Source organism: Zalophus californianus, chromosome 10 (genome assembly GCF_009762305.2).
Source record: "Zalophus californianus isolate mZalCal1 chromosome 10, mZalCal1.pri.v2, whole genome shotgun sequence".
In the NCBI taxonomy this organism is placed as follows: domain Eukaryota; kingdom Metazoa; phylum Chordata; class Mammalia; order Carnivora; family Otariidae; genus Zalophus; species Zalophus californianus.
In genome coordinates this window covers 52,055,785-52,072,203 of record NC_045604.1, presented here as the reverse complement: position 1 = coordinate 52,072,203, position 16,419 = coordinate 52,055,785, and the positions used below count along the sequence as shown (strand labels likewise).

At 46.5% G+C, this 16,419-nt stretch overlaps 2 protein-coding genes across 4 annotated transcripts in view; one reads left to right on the top strand and one right to left on the bottom strand.

Annotated features, from left to right (window-relative positions):
- The window catches only part of TNN (tenascin N), a 52,835-nt gene that overhangs the window by 19,626 nt on the left and 16,790 nt on the right, over positions 1 to 16,419 (top strand). Inside the window, exons 7-11 of the mRNA XM_027611028.2 lie at positions 1,235 to 1,498; positions 2,167 to 2,430; positions 5,814 to 6,077; positions 8,966 to 9,229; positions 9,898 to 10,161. Of these exons, the coding sequence (XP_027466829.2) occupies positions 1,235 to 1,498; positions 2,167 to 2,430; positions 5,814 to 6,077; positions 8,966 to 9,229; positions 9,898 to 10,161 (1,320 nt within the window). The remainder of the gene's footprint in view (positions 1 to 1,234; positions 1,499 to 2,166; positions 2,431 to 5,813; positions 6,078 to 8,965; positions 9,230 to 9,897; positions 10,162 to 16,419) is intronic.
- Positions 13,474 to 16,419, bottom strand: part of KIAA0040 (KIAA0040 ortholog) — a 62,812-nt gene continuing 59,866 nt past the window's right edge. For all 3 annotated transcript variants that reach the window (XR_003522998.2, XR_003523001.2, XR_003523003.2), the window contains 2 exons: positions 15,316 to 15,486; positions 13,474 to 13,807 (listed from right to left, as the gene is read on the bottom strand). The gene's annotated coding sequence lies outside the window, so the exon portion shown is untranslated. The remainder of the gene's footprint in view (positions 13,808 to 15,315; positions 15,487 to 16,419) is intronic.

The following is a 16,419-nucleotide window of genomic DNA, read 5'->3' as shown; positions in this document are numbered from 1 at the left end:
TATTGTATAAATCTAGGGTAAAGGAGAAATTTGCATATGAAGACCAAATCCAAAGGCTACTTTTGGGTAAAATTTATAGAGCTGAGATTATTTTCGCTTTGTCTGAAGACCCTACATCTCATTAAATGCTGTTAGCTCATTCTTGGAATTTCAGATCGTTTGCTTAATTAAACCCTTAAGTTATCCCAATCACTGGCATAGAACAGACTCTGAAATTTGCCGAGATCATCATTTTGTCTGTGTATGTGCTGGTCTTTCAGGAACTAGAGAGTTAGTAAATGCTACATTCTTTCATCTCTCTTAAAGAAATTGACAGCCCAACAAACCTGGCCGCCGACCGGGTGACAGAGGACACGGCCACCGTCTCCTGGGACCCGGTGCAAGCTGTCATTGACAAATACATGGTACACTACACCTCTGCTGATGGGGACACCAGGGAGGTGTCCGTGGGGAAGGAGCAGAACAGCACCGTCCTGACGGGCCTGAGGCCAGGCATGGAGTACACAGTCCAGGTGTGGGCCCAGAAGGGAGCCCGGGAGAGCAAGAAGGCCGACACTAAGGCCCCGACAGGTAACAAGAGAAAGGTGGTCAATCAGAATTGAATTTTGAGCATGTGGATTTGAGTGTGCATGGTACGAAAGATATGATCTGAGATGAGAGACTTTGTAAAGAAAGTCCTAAAGATCAAAAAAGACGGTGAGTTCTACTAGTGATCTCAGTGGGCTCATAGCTGGTAGCCATCACTCTGCCTGATAGTGATGAGCTGCTCACAAAACCATTCAACCCACTAGAAGGAAGAAGTAAAGTTGTGCAGTGGCCATGTTTTCAGCAGACTCAGCAGATGTTATAGGCCCTGACCATTGCAATGCTGGTGATAATGCTTTTAGAATGATTGCCCCTGAAGTAGCCCTTGAGAAAACGATAAATTGGGTACCTGAACATTGTGGCAGATGTTTAATGATTGTTTTGATGTGCCATAATGTTGCTAGGAAGATATGATTTCTCCCACATTCCAGGGAGCTGAAAGCCAAGAAAATATGTTAAGTTTGCAATGAGTAGTCTTTTGAAATTGGGAGCCAGGGGTTACTTTCTCCCTTGACTCCCAGCAGACTCTGGATGGGAAGACCATTGCCTTGTGCAGAGAGAGTCCTAGAAGATGAACATGACAGTGATGGGATGGTGGGTATCTCTTCATGGCTTCAAAGCTTAGGCTTTTCCAAATATTTTTTAAAAGAAATTGACAGCCCCCAAAACCTGGTGACCAACCGGGTGACAGAGGACACGGCCACCATCTCCTGGGACCCGGTGCAAGCTGTCATCGACAGGTACATGGTGCGCTACACCTCTGCTGATGGGGACACCAGGGAGGTGTCCGTGGGGAAGGAGCAGAACAGCACCGTCCTGACAGGCCTGAGGCCAGGTGTGGAGTACACGGTCCAGGTGTGGGCCCAGAAGGGGGCCCGGGAGAGCAAGAAGGCCGACACCAAGGCCCCAACAGGTAACAAGAGAAAGATGGTCAATTGGAATTGAATTTTGAGCATGTGGATTTGAGTGTGCATGGTACCTAAGATGTGGTCTGGGATGAGAGACTTTGTAAAGAAAGTCCTAAAGATCAAAAAAGACAGTGAGTTCTACTAGTGATCTCAGTGGGCTCATAGCTGGTAGCCATCACTCTGCCTGATAGTGATGAGCTGCTCACAAAACCACTCAACCCACTAAAAGGGAGAAGTAAAGTTGTGCAGTGGCCATGTTTTCAGCAGACTCAGCAAAGATGTTATAGGCCCTGACCATTGCAATGCTGGTGATAATGCTTTTAGAATGATTGCCCCTGAAGTAGCCCTTGAGAAAATGAAAAACTGGGTACCTGAACATTGTGGCAGATGTTTAGTGATTGTTTTGATGTGCCATAATGTTGCTAAGAAGATGTCATTTCTTCCACATTCCAGGGAGCTGAAAGCCAAGAAAATATGTTAAGTTTGCAATGAGTAGTCTTTTGAAATTGGGAGCCAGGGGTTACTTTCTCCCTTGACTCCCAGCAGACTCTGGATGGGGAGACCATTGCCTTGTGCAGAGAGAGTCCTAGAAGATGAACATGACAGTGATGGGGTGGTGGGTATCTCTTCATGGCTTCAAAGCTTAGGCTTTTCCAAATATTTTTTTTTAAAGAAATTGACAGCCCCCAAAACCTGGTGACCGACCAGGTGACAGAGGACACGGCCACCATCTCCTGGGACCCGGTGCAAGCTGTCATCGACAAGTACATGGTGCGCTACACCTCTGCTGATGGGGACACCAGGGAGGTGTCCGTGGGGAAGGAGCAGAGCAGTGCCATCCTGATGGGCCTGAGGCCAGGTGTGGAGTACACGGTCCAGGTGTGGGCCCAGAAGGGGGCCCGGGAGAGCAAGAAGGCTGACACTAAGGCCCCGACAGGTAAGGGAGCATGCATCGTCACTGTGTCACTCCTGAACTCTTGGTCTGTTTTAGTTGGTTTTCCTTCTGTGACCGTGGCAGAAAGGGAGGTTTTCTAGAACTGTAGGTTGGTGTCCTTGCAGAGTCCACTGTGTACCCCTTAGTTTGACTTCATAGCTTCGCTTAGAATGCATAGTTCATCTTGTCTTCAAACTTTGGTCTTTAAAGATTGATATTATTACTCGTAATCCTTTGTTGTCTGCTTGTGCATCTTCTGTGTTTTTAAACCACTAAATGCTTCCCCTGATAAGGAATAAATGTGATGGAAAGCCCAAGAGCCCGTCCTGTGGAGGGAGCCTGACTGTGATCCCAAACCTGCTTTGTTTTCCCTCCTTACTTGTTCAAACCCTTTCTGTGGAGCTTGTTCTTTCTTTCCACCCTTTGGATGACTGTTTTAGGCAGAAATAATAAAATGTTTTATTAGCTAAAAATAAGCAAATAACTGATCACTTTTAGTCCCCAACATGTATCATTTTAGTAATTATCCATACTTCATTTAAAGTTAAAGCTTCTCCCCACCATCCACTTGGGCCGTTGGCAGGCTAACTGCCTGCCCTGGGAAGGAGACGTGCTCTAGCTTCTCTAGTATTTCCCTTCTGGTACTTCAGGCCCCCTCCTTCCAGGATGATAACTGGGATTTCTGACTCGTGTATGTTTGACACAGCTTGGAGAGAGGGCAGGGGGTCAGGAGGAGGAGAAGTAAGGAGTCTTACTTGATGGTAACAGTCACAGCTGCCCCAGGCCTGGCGGGGGTTAAAGCTAACGTTTTCCCTCATGGAGCACTTCTGCATGTTCTTCAGCCACCCTCCTACACTCCAGTCTTTCATCGTAGTGATCCTGTTGGCAGATGCATCTCTCCTGCTGGTCACCCACTCCCTTTCTTCCATCTGCACATGTGGGTACACTCCAGTGCCCTTCTGGTGGGGGTCACCTCCTCCGTCTGGGTGAGCCTCTTGGACAGCTTCTAAAACCATCCCAAGTGGGCCTTTCCTTCCTTTCCTTGGGTCCACAGGGAACAGCATGCACCTTTTGTCCATTCAACTGGATATACGGTCCTTTTGCAATGCTGCAGCCTCCAATCATTCTGCATCAGAGCAAACAGCCGTTTTCTTGCCTCTTAGGTATTTTAGGCCCATTTCACCAGCCACCAGACACCAGCCCACGGTGTTTCCCAAGCCATGGGCAGAGTTTCTCAACCTTGACACTATTGAAATTTTTGGCTGGATAATTCTTTATTGCCAGGGTCGGTCTTGTGTACCGTAGGCTGTTTAGCAGGATTCCTGGCCTCTACCCATTAGACAGCAGGAGCCTCCCCATCTTACACTGAATTGTGACAACCACGTTGGTCTTGAGACCTTGCCAGTCATTCCTGGTTGAGAACACTTACTCCAGGGTATGTGTAACCAGCTCTGTAAGGGATCCCATTGCAAGTGCTTATTCGAGGTTAGGATCTCACCCATTAAGCTCACAGTGTAATTCTGCCCAAAGAAATCCACTCTTTTTTTTTTTACTTTAAATTTTTTATTGTTATGTTAATCACCATACATTACATCATTAGTTTTTGATGTAGTGTTCCATGATTCATTGTTTGTGCATAACACCCAGTGCTCCACGCAGAACGTGCCCTCTTTAATACCCGTCACCAGGCTAACCCATCCCCCCACGCCCCCTCTAGAACCCTCAGTTTATTTTTCAGAGTCCATCCTCTCATGGTTCGTCTCCCCCTCTGACTTACTCCCCTTCATTCTTCCCCTCCTGCTATCTTCTTCTTTTTTTTTTCTTAACATATATTGCATTATTTGTTTCAGAGGTACAGATTTGTGATTCAACAGTCTTGCACAATTCACAGCGCTCACCATAGCACATACCCTACCCAATGTCTATCACCCAGCCACCACATCCCTCCCACCCCCCACCACTCCAGCAACCTTCAGTTTGTTTCCTGAGATTAAGAATTCCTCATATCAGTGAGGTCATATGATACATGTTCTTTCTCTGATTGACTTATTTCAATCAGCATAACACCCTCCAGTTCCATCCACGTCGTTGCAAATGGCAAGATCTCATTCCTTTTGATGGCTGCATAATATTCCATTGTGTATATATACCACATCTCAAAGAAATCCACTCTTGAAGTCCCATCTCTTTGGCCTCTTGAACCTCTTTTTTTTTTTTTTTTAAGATTTTATTTATTTATTTCCCAGAGAGGGAGAGTGAGCACAGGCAGGGGGAGTGGCAGGCAGAGGGAGAAGCAGGCTCCCTGCTAAGCAAGGATCCCGATTCGGGACTCCATCCCAGGACCTTGGGATCATGACCTGAGCCGAAGGCAGATGCTTAACCAACTGAGCCACACAGGTGTCCCTCCAACCTCTTTCATAGTCTGGAGATGGTAGTCAGCCAAGGGTCACAAGACTGTTGGTCCTGCCTTGGCTGTGGGCTCTCAGGTTGGAATGTAGATACCAGTTTTCTTGGGTTCACAGCCCAAACCAGGGTAAGAGAGTCCTGCTTGATCATATCATTGCACATCTGTGACAGAACCTAGAAGCAAGGACTTTAGGGGAATGACTTTTGCAATGAACTATTTGGAACAAAGACATGCTATTATTTTCTTGGTGACTCCATTTTTGAATACCTTCTGCGTGCATAATATGGAGGAGCATAATTTTCTTCATTCATAAAATATCAACAAGGTGATATCATTAATAATAGCTTATGGTCATTGGGCATCTAGTCTGTGCCAAGAATTGTCATAAAGGGCATATTATTATTAACTCAATATGGCAAGTATCCAGGATATACACTAATATTATCTTGCTCTGACTTTTTTTTTCTATGGACACTAATATTCAATATTTTCAAGGCCCCTTTTTACATGATATTTTTTGTCTTGGTTTTCAGAGCCACTCAGGAAGATATGTACAATAGCTATTAAAACTATTTTATAAATGTAGAGAAGTGAAGTGACTTACCCAAGGTCATGAAACAAATTAGTAATATATGAAATTAGATGTGTGTATGGAACATTGGCACTCAAAGGAACTTTAAAGTCTGTGCAACCTCAACCCCAGGATTATAGATGATGAGGCTGAGGCCCAGCCAGAGGCAGCTGAGATGTGCAGGGCCATAGATTTTCTGACTCTGCATCTAGTGCTCATTCTACTGTCCTGTGCTGCCTCCTTGAGGATCCAAGAGTCCAACCATGGAGAGAAGATCTACGTCAATGAAACAACTGAAAACTGACATAAGAGATGGGAAAAACATAAGAACAGGAAACTGCTTCCCTCCATGCGGCATGGTCTAACTCTTTGGTGCTTGTTAATCGTGCACTTTAACTTTCCTTTCAGACATTGACAGCCCAACAAATTTGGTGACTGACCGGGTGACAGAGAACACGGCCACCATCTCGTGGGACCCAGTGCAAGCTGTCATTGACAAATACATGGTGCGCTACACCTCTGCTGATGGAGACACCAGGGAGGTTCCCGTGGGGAAGGAGAAGAGCAGCACTGTCCTGACGGGCCTGAGGCCAGGCATGGAGTACACTGTCCAGGTGTGGGCCCAGAAGGGGGCCCAGGAGAGCAAGAAGGCTGACACTAAGGCCCCGACAGGTAATGGAGCATTGTTCTTTGAGAATGTAAAACCTAAGCCTATGGCTGGTCAAGTTTTGTTTTCTTGCTTTGACACTGGCAGACTAGATGATCTATGAAAGGGCAGGATTGTGTCTCTTCATAAGAGACTGCACACACCATCCTTCATCTCCCTTTTACACATGATCTCAAACTAAGGAGCTCACCCTTGGCCTCATACTTTGGTCTTAGAAAGATAAATGGTGATTGGTCCCATCTACTCACCATTCCTCTGATTTGTGTTCAATCATTGAAATGTTTCTTTTTGAAAAGGAAAAGATAGGAAGAAACCATATATGTTAGCATCTGTGAGCCTAATACTTTAGGGAAATGGTTTTTGCTCTGATCTCTTTGGGACAAGGAAGGGTTATTGTTTTCTTAGTGGATAAGTCCTCTTGGGAACACTGTGTGCTCCATTCTGAAAATCCTAAGGTTGCACTTACATACTGTATTAGTTTATAATTTTTAAAGCTCTTTCATCTCACTTTACTCATTTTTAAAAAAGATTTTATTTATTTTAGAGAGAGAGGTGGTGGGGAGGGACAGAGGGAGAGGGAAAGAATCTCAAGTAGACGCCATGCTTAGCACGGAGCCTGATGCGGGGCTCCATCTCACAAACCTGAGATCAGAACCTGAGCCAAAATCAAGAGTTGGACACTTAACCAACTGAGCCACCCAGGTGCCCCTTCTCATTTTTTAAAGAACAGATTTATTGAGATATAATTTATTTTCCATAAAATGTAGTCTTTTAAAGCATATAATTCAGTGGTTTTTAGTATATTTACAGTTATGCAACTATCACTAGTATATCACTAGTATCTAATTCAGAAGGTTTTCCTTACTCTGAAAAGAAACTCCTTGCCCATTAGCAGTCACTCCCCATCCTAACCTCCCCCAGCCCTAGGAAACTATTACTTTCTGTCTCTATAGAGTTCCTTATTTTGGACATTTCATATAAATGTATCCATACAACCTGTGGCCTTTCATGACTGGCTTTATTCACTATACATAATATTTTCAAGGTTCATCCATGTTGTAGCATGTGTCAGTACTTTATTTTCTTGCCAAATAATATTCCTTTGTATGGATGTAACACATTGTGTTTATCCATTTGTCACTGATGAGCTTTTGGATTGTTTCCACTTTTTGGCTATTGTGAATAGGGATACTATGAGCATTTGTGTACAGATTTTTGTGTGGACGTGTTTTCAGTTATTTGAGGTTTATACCCAGGAGGGGAATTGCTGGGTCACATGGTAACTCTATGTTTAAACTTTTCAGCAATGGCTAAATTGTTTCCAGAGTGGTGGCGTTATTTTATATACACACCAGCAACAAATGAGGGTTGTATTCCTCATTTACTTGGTCCTCAGAGGCATTTGGTGAGGTGGGTAGCTCAGGGATCAATATCCCCATTTTATAGTTCAGAAACCGCAAGTACAGAGAAGTGAATAATTTTTATAAGTCATGAAATTAGCTGATGATTCATGGAGTCAGATTTGTGGAATATTCATGGAATATTATGGTACCTTAATATCTAGATAGCAAGGCCCACATTGTACAAAGAAAGAACTGAGGCTCAGCTAGAGGCAACAGAGCTAACTGTCCAGAGCCACAGCTGGCTGATAACAGAGCTGGGCCTAGATCCCTGGTCTGTTGGCTCTGCTCTGGGCTTTTCCTGCCCCTCTGCTCTGCATCTCTGGGCTGGAACAGAACCTCGTTCTTCAGACTCTGGATCTAGTGCTCATTCTACTGTCCTGTGCTGCCTCCTTGAGGATCCAAGAGTCCAGCCATGGAGAGAAGGTCTACGTCCATGAAACAACTGAAAACTGACATAAGAGATGGGAAAAACATAAGAACAGGAAACTGCCTCCCTCTAAGCAACATGGTCTAACTCTTTGGTGCTTGTTAATAGTACACTTTAACTTTCCTTTCAGACATTGACAGCCCAACAAATCTGGTGACTGACCGGGTGACAGAGGACACAGCCACCATTTCCTGGAATTCTGTGCAGGCTGTTATCGACAAGTACATAGTACGCTACACCTCTGCTGATGGAGACACCAGGGAGGTTCCTGTGGGGAAGGAGCAGAGCAGCGCCATCCTGACGGGCCTGAGGCCAGGTGTGGAGTACAAGGTTCAGGTGTGGGCCCAGAAGGGGGCCCGGGAGAGCAAGAAGGCCAACATGAAAGCTCCAACAGGTAACAAGAGAAAGATGGTCAATCGGAATTGAATTTTGAGCATGTGGATTTGAGTGTGCATGGTACCTAAGATGTGGTCTGGGATGAGAGACTTTGTAAAGAAAGTCCTAAAGATCAAAAAAGACAGTGAGTTCTACTAGTGATCTCAGTGGGCTCATAACTGGTAACCATCAATCTGCCTGATAGTAATGAGCTGCTCCCGAAACCACTCAACCCACTAGAAGGGAGAAGTAAAGTTGTGCAGTGGCCATGTTTTCAGCAGACTCAGCAAAGATGTTATAGGCCCTGACCATTGCAATGCTGGTGATAATGCTTTTAGAATGATTGCCCATGAGGTAGCCCTTGAGAAAACGATAGATTGGGTACCCTGAACATCGTGACAGATGTTTAATGATTGTTTTGATGTGCCATAATGTTGCTAAGAAGATGTCATTTCTTCCACATTCCAGGGAGCTGAAAGCCAAGAAAATATGTTAAGTTTGCAATGAGTAGTCTTTTGAAATTGGGAGCCAGGGGTTACTTTCTCCCTTGACTCCCAGCAGACTCTGGATGGGGAGACCATTGCCTTGTGCAGAGAGAGTCCTAGAAGATGAACATGACAGTGATGGGGTGGTGGGTATCTCTTCATGGCTTCAAAGCTTAGGCTTTTCCAAATATTTCTTTTAAAAGAAATTGACAGCCCCCAAAACCTGGTGACCGACCAGGTGACAGAGGACACGGCCACCATCTCCTGGGACCCGGTGCAAGCTGTCATCGACAGGTACATGGTGCGCTACACCTCTGCTGATGGGGACACCAGGGAGGTGTCCGTGGGGAAGGAGCAGAACAGCACCGTCCTGACAGGCCTGAGGCCAGGTGTGGAGTACACGGTCCAGGTGTGGGCCCAGAAGGGGGCCCGGGAGAGCAAGAAGGCTGACACCAAGGCCCCAACAGGTAACAAGAGAAAGATGGTCAATTGGAATTGAATTTTGAGCATGTGGATTTGAGTGTGCATGGTACCTAAGATGTGGTCTGGGATGAGAGACTTTGTAAAGAAAGTCCTAAAGATCAAAAAAGACAGTGAGTTCTACTAGTGATCTCAGTGGGCTCATAGCTGGTAGCCATCACTCTACCTGATAGTGATGAGCTGCTCACAAAACCACTCAACCCACTAAAAGGGAGAAGTAAAGTTGTGCAGTGGCCATGTTTTCAGCAGACTCAGCAAAGATGTTATAGGCCCTGACCATTGCAATGCTGGTGATAATGCTTTTAGAATGATTGCCCCTGAAGTAGCCCTTGAGAAAATGAAAAACTGGGTACCTGAACATTGTGGCAGATGTTTAGTGATTGTTTTGATGTGCCATAATGTTGCTAAGAAGATGTCATTTCTCCCACATTCCAGGGAGCTGAAAGCCAAGAAAATATGTTAAGTTTGCAATGAGTAGTCTTTTGAAATTGGGAGCCAGGGGTTACTTTCTCCCTTGACTCCCAGCAGACTCTGGATGGGGAGACCATTGCCTTGTGCAGAGAGAGTCCTAGAAAATGAACATGACAGTGATGGGGTGGTGGGTATCTCTTCATGGCTTCAAAGCTTAGGCTTTTCCAAATATTTTTTTTAAAAGAAATTGACAGCCCCCAAAACCTGGTGACCGACCAGGTGACAGAGGACACGGCCACCATCTCCTGGGACCCGGTGCAAGCTGTCATCGACAGGTACATGGTGCGCTACACCTCTGCTGATGGGGACACCAGGGAGGTGTCCGTGGGGAAGGAGCAGAACAGCACCGTCCTGACGGGCCTGAGGCCAGGTGTGGAGTACACGGTCCAGGTGTGGGCCCAGAAGGGGGCCCGGGAGAGCAAGAAGGCCGACACCAAGGCCCCAACAGGTAACAAGAGAAAGATGGTCAATTGGAATTGAATTTTGAGCATGTGGATTTGAGTGTGCATGGTACCTAAGATGTGGTCTGGGATGAGAGACTTTGTAAAGAAAGTCCTAAAGATCAAAAAAGACAGTGAGTTCTACTAGTGATCTCAGTGGGCTCATAGCTGGTAGCCATCACTCTGCCTGATAGTGATGAGCTGCTCACAAAACCATTCAACCCACTAGAAGGGAGAAGTAAAGTTGTGCAGTGGCCATGTTTTCAGCAGACTCAGCAAAGATGTTATAGGCCCTGACCATTGCAATGCTGGTGATAATGCTTTTAAAATGATTGCCCCTGAAGTAGCCCTTGAGAAAATGAAAAACTGGGTACCTGAACATCGTGGCAGATGTTTAGTGATTGTTTTGATGTGCCATAATGTTGCTAAGAAGATGTCATTTCTCCCACATTCCAGGGAGCTGAAAGCCAAGAAAATATGTTAAGTTTGCAATGAGTAGTCTTTTGAAATTGGGAGCCAGGGGTTACTTTCTCCCTTGACTCCCAACAGACTCTGGATGGGAAGATCATTGCCTTGTGCAGAGAGAGTCCTAGAAGATGAACATGACAGTGATGGGGTGGTGGGTATCTCTTCATGGCTTCAAAGCTTAGGCTTTTCCAAATATTTTTTTAAAAGAAATTGATAGCCCCCAAAACCTGGTGACCAACCAGGTGACAGAGGACACGGCCACCATCTCCTGGGACCCGGTGCAAGCTGTCATCGACAGGTACATGGTGCGCTACAGCCCTGCTGATGGGGACACCAGGGAGGTGTCCGTGGGGAAGGAGCAGAACAGCACCGTCCTGATGGGCCTGAGGCCAGGCGTGGAGTACACGGTCCAGGTGTGGGCCCAGAAGGGGGCCCGAGAGGGCAAGAAGGCCGACACCAAGGCCCCGACAGGTAAGGGAGCATTGTTCTTTGAGAATGTAAACCTAAGCCTATGGCTGGTCCAATTTGTTTTCTTGCTTTGACACTGGCAGACTAGATGATCAATGAAAGGGCAGGATGGTGTCCTTCATAAGAGACTGCACACACTGTCCCTTACCTCCCTTTAACTCGTTTCCTTACAAGTTAGGTCCAAGTGGCATTTCCAAGCTACAGTTTTGCCATGGTCATGTCCAGCGCCTCCTCCTCTGAGTGCATGAATATTTCATTGTGGACAGTATTAAGGGTCTCTTATTGTGTTTTGAGTGGGGACAGAAAATCAAAATCAAATGTTGTTAATAATAACATGTTGAAAATTCAGCTTTGAAAAATTGACTTTACATCTACCAGAGCCAGTAGATATACGTGGGGTGCTTTAGCGTGAGTGAATCATGGTAATTCTGGTTTAAAGGGTAAGGATAACTTTTATGTTCTGGTTTGTTTGTGAAAGAGTTGTATGCCCATATTTCTCTAGTGATTTAACCAGCTAACCAGCATTATAAGTGTATCTACAGTATGTAAAGCATATTCAAACTGTTTTTTTAAATTTTATTTTATTATGTTATGTTAATCACCATGCATTCCATCATTAGTTTTTGAGGTAGTGTTCCATGATTCATTGTTTGTGCATAACACCCAGTGCTCCATGCAGAATGTGCCCTCCTTAATACCCATCACCAGGCTAACCCATCCCCCCACCCCCCTCCCCTCTAGAACCCTCAGTTTGTTTCTCAGAGTCCATAGTCTCTCATGGTTCATCTCCCCCTCCAATTTCCCCATCTTCATTTTTCCCTTCCTACTATCTTCTTTTTCTTTTCTTTTTTTTTTTAACTTATACTGTATTATTTTTTAAAACTGGTTTTTAATTGGCTGATTCATTTAACAAGGTACGTTGAACATTTACCATGTGCTCTGTTCTCTATGAGGCTGTGGGAACCCTGAGGGGATAGGAGGTAGCCCTCTGCCTCTAGGAGCTGACATTTGCATCTGGCTATTAGAATCATCTTGTATGCAATCAGAGGTCTTCGTTGACAAGATGCTAGAAGCAAAATTATTACTGCTTGTGAGCATGGACTGTGTCTTCAACTGGGCCCTGCGTGCTACCTAACACCATGCCTTGTACCTAGTGGGAGTTTGACATTCGCTTACTAAGTAAATAATGAGACTTGTTTTATTATTAAACTCTTAGTGGAGGTAATAGTGTAGATTTGTAGCTTTTGGTCTACTGTGCTTTCTTCTTGGGGAGTCAAAGTCTGTCTGGGGAGAGAAGATGCATCTCAATTAAGCAGTTAGAGCATAGGTGAGGGAGGAACCACAAAACATGAAAGGATCTCACCCCAAGCAAAATGACCCTGAGATTCTGTACTCTGAGGCCTATTAATAGTGTATGTTGAGCAGTACTTTTCCTTCTAGATATTGACAGCCCCAAAAACCTGGTGACCAACCAGGTGACAGAGAACACGGCCACCGTCTCCTGGGACCCAGTGCAAGCTGTCATTGACAAGTACATGGTGCGTTACACCTCTGCCAATGGGGACACCAGGGAGGTTCCCGTGGGGAAGGAGCAGAGCAGCGCCATCCTGACGGACCTGAGGCCAGGTGTGGAGTACACGGTCCAGGTGTGGGCCCAGAAGGGGACCCGGGAGAGCAAGAAGGCCGACACCAAGGCCCCGACAGGTAACAGGAGGGAGGAGAAAAGAAACTCAGGTCATCACCGTGGGCTGACCTATTGCTGAATTATACCACTGCTGCTTTTGGGGTCTGTGACCAGGAACTGTGTTAGGAAAGTTTGCTGTAAAAAACTTCATTCACCTAAAAAAATCAAAGTGTAGTCATGGACTCAGTACTGAGCAGTCCTGTGATGGTCTTAAAACCCTTTCCCCAAGCCTGTGCGGCTTTAACCGCTCTGCCTCTCAGTGAAAAACCGTGGGTTAGGGAATTGTTTTCTGACAGGCTGTTTTACGTAGGTTTGACTTAATAGTGGTGTGTAGTTTAGAGGAGCAAGTGTTACCTTGGCAGGTTGCAGCTCTGTGTTCATTTCAACACACAGTTAAGTTTTGATGAGCATCTTCTAAAGGCCAGGACTGGGATACAGTGGCAAAAACAAATATGATTCCTGCTCTCTTAAAGTCCGGTGGGAAAGATAGACAATCAACAAGCAAACAAACTATAACTGTAAACTATGGTCAGTTCTATGAAGGAGATGAACATGGTGCAGGTATAAAGAATAACAGGGTAGGGATGTTTCTTAGAAGGGATAGAATGAGTAATAGTTAAGATCCACATTGACAGGAACATCCACATAGCACTTGCTTACACAAGAAAGAAGTTTATTCTTGTCTTGTGGGATGGTCAGAGGACAGGTGGGCCAGGCTGGTACGGTAGTTCCATGGCACGAGAGAGCCAGGCTCCTTCTGTAATGCTGTTCGGTCATCCCTAGGGAGTTGCCTCCATCTCTAAAGTCATCCTCCACCCTCATTCCAGCAGTGGAAAGGGAAGGGCAGGGCTGGAACATTGCACACGTTCTTCGCTTCTTTTCCCGTTCCACTGGCCAGATCCAAGACACAGTGCCAGACCTCACGACAGGAGAGGCTGGGGAAATGAAGTCTTTAGCGGGATGATGACGTGCCCAGCCAACACTTCTGTTCTACTGTCACATCCAACAGAGTGGCCACTGGCTGCATGGGACTCCTTAAATGTTAACGAATTAGAAGTAATTAAATGATTTTCAAAGTTGTGCATTTCAAGCGGTCAATAGCCACATTGGTTAATGGCTACCGTATTGGACACTACACAATATTACCATCATTACAGAGAGATCCATTGGACAATATGCTCATGGAAGAAGGGGAGAATGGATAGTGGGAAAAACCCGCCATTTGTGGCAGAGGGAAGGGTGTGCGTGACGGCCCCTGAGGCACGGCTAAGATGGCAGCAGAACTGTGAGGGGGGCTGGTGTGGCTGGAGCACAGAGCGGGAGAGAGGGAAGTGGCATGGGGTGAGGTGGGAAGGAGGCAGGGTCACTCAAACAGGACCACATGGCGCCTGCGAGAGGGAGCGTGTTACATTTATCAGAAGAAGAGCAACATGATGTGATGTTTGTTTAAAAAAGGTTGTTCGGGCCACAGTGAGGAGGATCCACGGAGGACATGACAGGAGTAGCATGAGGAGGGTTAGTGAAGAGTCCAGTGTAAAATCCGGGAGAGAGGGGGCAAAGGCCATTGGGAAAGAGGGGGAGCAACATGGAAGGGTTGGGGCAGCATTGTCTGAGAGGGGAGACTGAGAGATAAATAGGCTCAGGGAGGAAGGTGAAGACTTTTAGACATTTAAACTGGAGAAACTTGTGAGATTCCTTGGTTGATTGAATGATTTACTTATTGATCCCACAAATAGCGGTCGAGTGTCCAGTACATGCGAGGCACTGTGGTGGATAGGCGGTTGTAGGTGCAAGTCGGGGGGCTCCCATGTTGGGAAGCAGAGAGCATTGGTTGGTATTCAAAGCCATGGACATGGATGAGGTCACTAAGGGAGGAGTGTAGAGAGAGGAAAAGGGGGAGCCTCCGGTGCTCCAACATTTCCAGGTTGCTGACAGAGGAGACCAAGGAAGGGTCAGGCCATTAGGAGAAAACCAGGGGAGGGTGTGGTCATGGAAGTTAAGAGCTGAGAGAGTTTTAAGACAGAGGGAGGGGATCAGCTCTGCCAAATGCTGCTCAAAAGTCCAGTAAGGTGAGGATGGCTAGTGTCTGTCGGATTTGGCGAAGTTGGGGGTGCCGTATTCTAGGGGTTTTACTGGCGTGCTATGGAAAAGTGCCAAACTTCATTGAATCGAGGAGTGAATTGGAGGGGAGGAGTGAAGTGAAGGTGAACCCTGTTCTCTTGAGAAGTCTGTCAGCTAAGGGGTGCAGAGGGGCAGGAGGTCCTAGAGCTTGTAGTCTGGGAATGATGACAGTAGAGAAGGAGAGACCAGGGGTGCCGGGGAGAGTGCAGATGAAAAGGAGACACGTCCTTCAGAAGACGGGAGGCTTCACAACTCAGAGCAAAGACGGGCTCATTTGGGTTTTAACACAAGAAAACAGCAGGATCTTGGGCAAGACTTTTCATTTCTCTGGGCCTCCATGCTCCCCTTTGATAAAAGACAAGAAGTTTGGAAGATCTAACTTCTCAGCTCTAAGATTCTGTGAACAAAATAAACCAGATACCATGGAGATAATGAAGAGGTCGTTTCGACAGCCATTGAGGTGGCTTATCTTGTTGCGCAGGAGACTTTTTTTGTTACTTCTGTGGAAACTAGAGAGACAGAAAATTTCCATATCGATGAACTTGCAGAAGATCTAATTCCTCCCAGTTGTAATATCCAATGGTTTGTTTCCCTGCAAAATGGAAACCAGGGGCCTTTCACTCCTGTGTTCAGTAGAATTATATCATTATTAAAGATAACTTGAATGGAGGGCTCCTGGTGGTGGGGTGGTGGGATGGCCTCCTTTAGCTCTAAAATTTGACCTTTCCTTTTCAAAAAGAAATTGACAGCCCCCAAAACCTGGTGACCAACCGGGTGACAGAGGACACAGCCACCATCTCCTGGGACCCGGTGCAAGCCGTCATCGACAAGTACATGGTGCGCTACACCTCTGCTGATGGGGACACCAGGGAGGTGTCCGTGGGGAAGGAGCAGAGCAGCGCCATCCTGATGGGCCTGAGGCCAGGCGTGGAGTACACGGTCCAGGTGTGGGCCCAGAAGGGGGCCCGGGAGAGCGAGAAGGCTGACACCAAGGCCCTGACAGGTACTGTAAGGGCCTGGGACAAGGAACTGTGTACATCCATCAGGACAGTCTTCCTCCATCCCTGGGGGTGCGGAGAGGGGCAGGGAGGGCAGCTCTTTTGCCTGAGGCCATTCCTCAGAGGGGTTCCCTCTTTCCCCTTCTGAGGTACTATGTGGGCGAGACTGCTCTGCTTAAGAAGAGTGTAGAGGAGACAGAGTGAAAGTAAACCCGTGCGGCTCTTCCAGGGGCTTGTGCAAACGTAGCCTCCCTCACTGTCCACCCCGCTCAGCTCTCAGGCTCTCTGCTTGGGTGTTCGAACCTGCTTGGCCTCAGCTCCAGTTCGGAGAAGAGAGAGAGGCAAGGAAGCCCTTCTGTCTCCATCTCCCTCACTGGGACCTGGGAAGGTCACTGGACCCTCTCTGACATCCTCAAGCCTCTGTGGACAGTCTGGGCAAGGCCTGGCCTTCCCCTCTGTGGCCGGTACACCGTGTGTGGCCCCTGGACTTAGAGGTGCCTTGAATTTCTTGATCAGTTACAAATAGC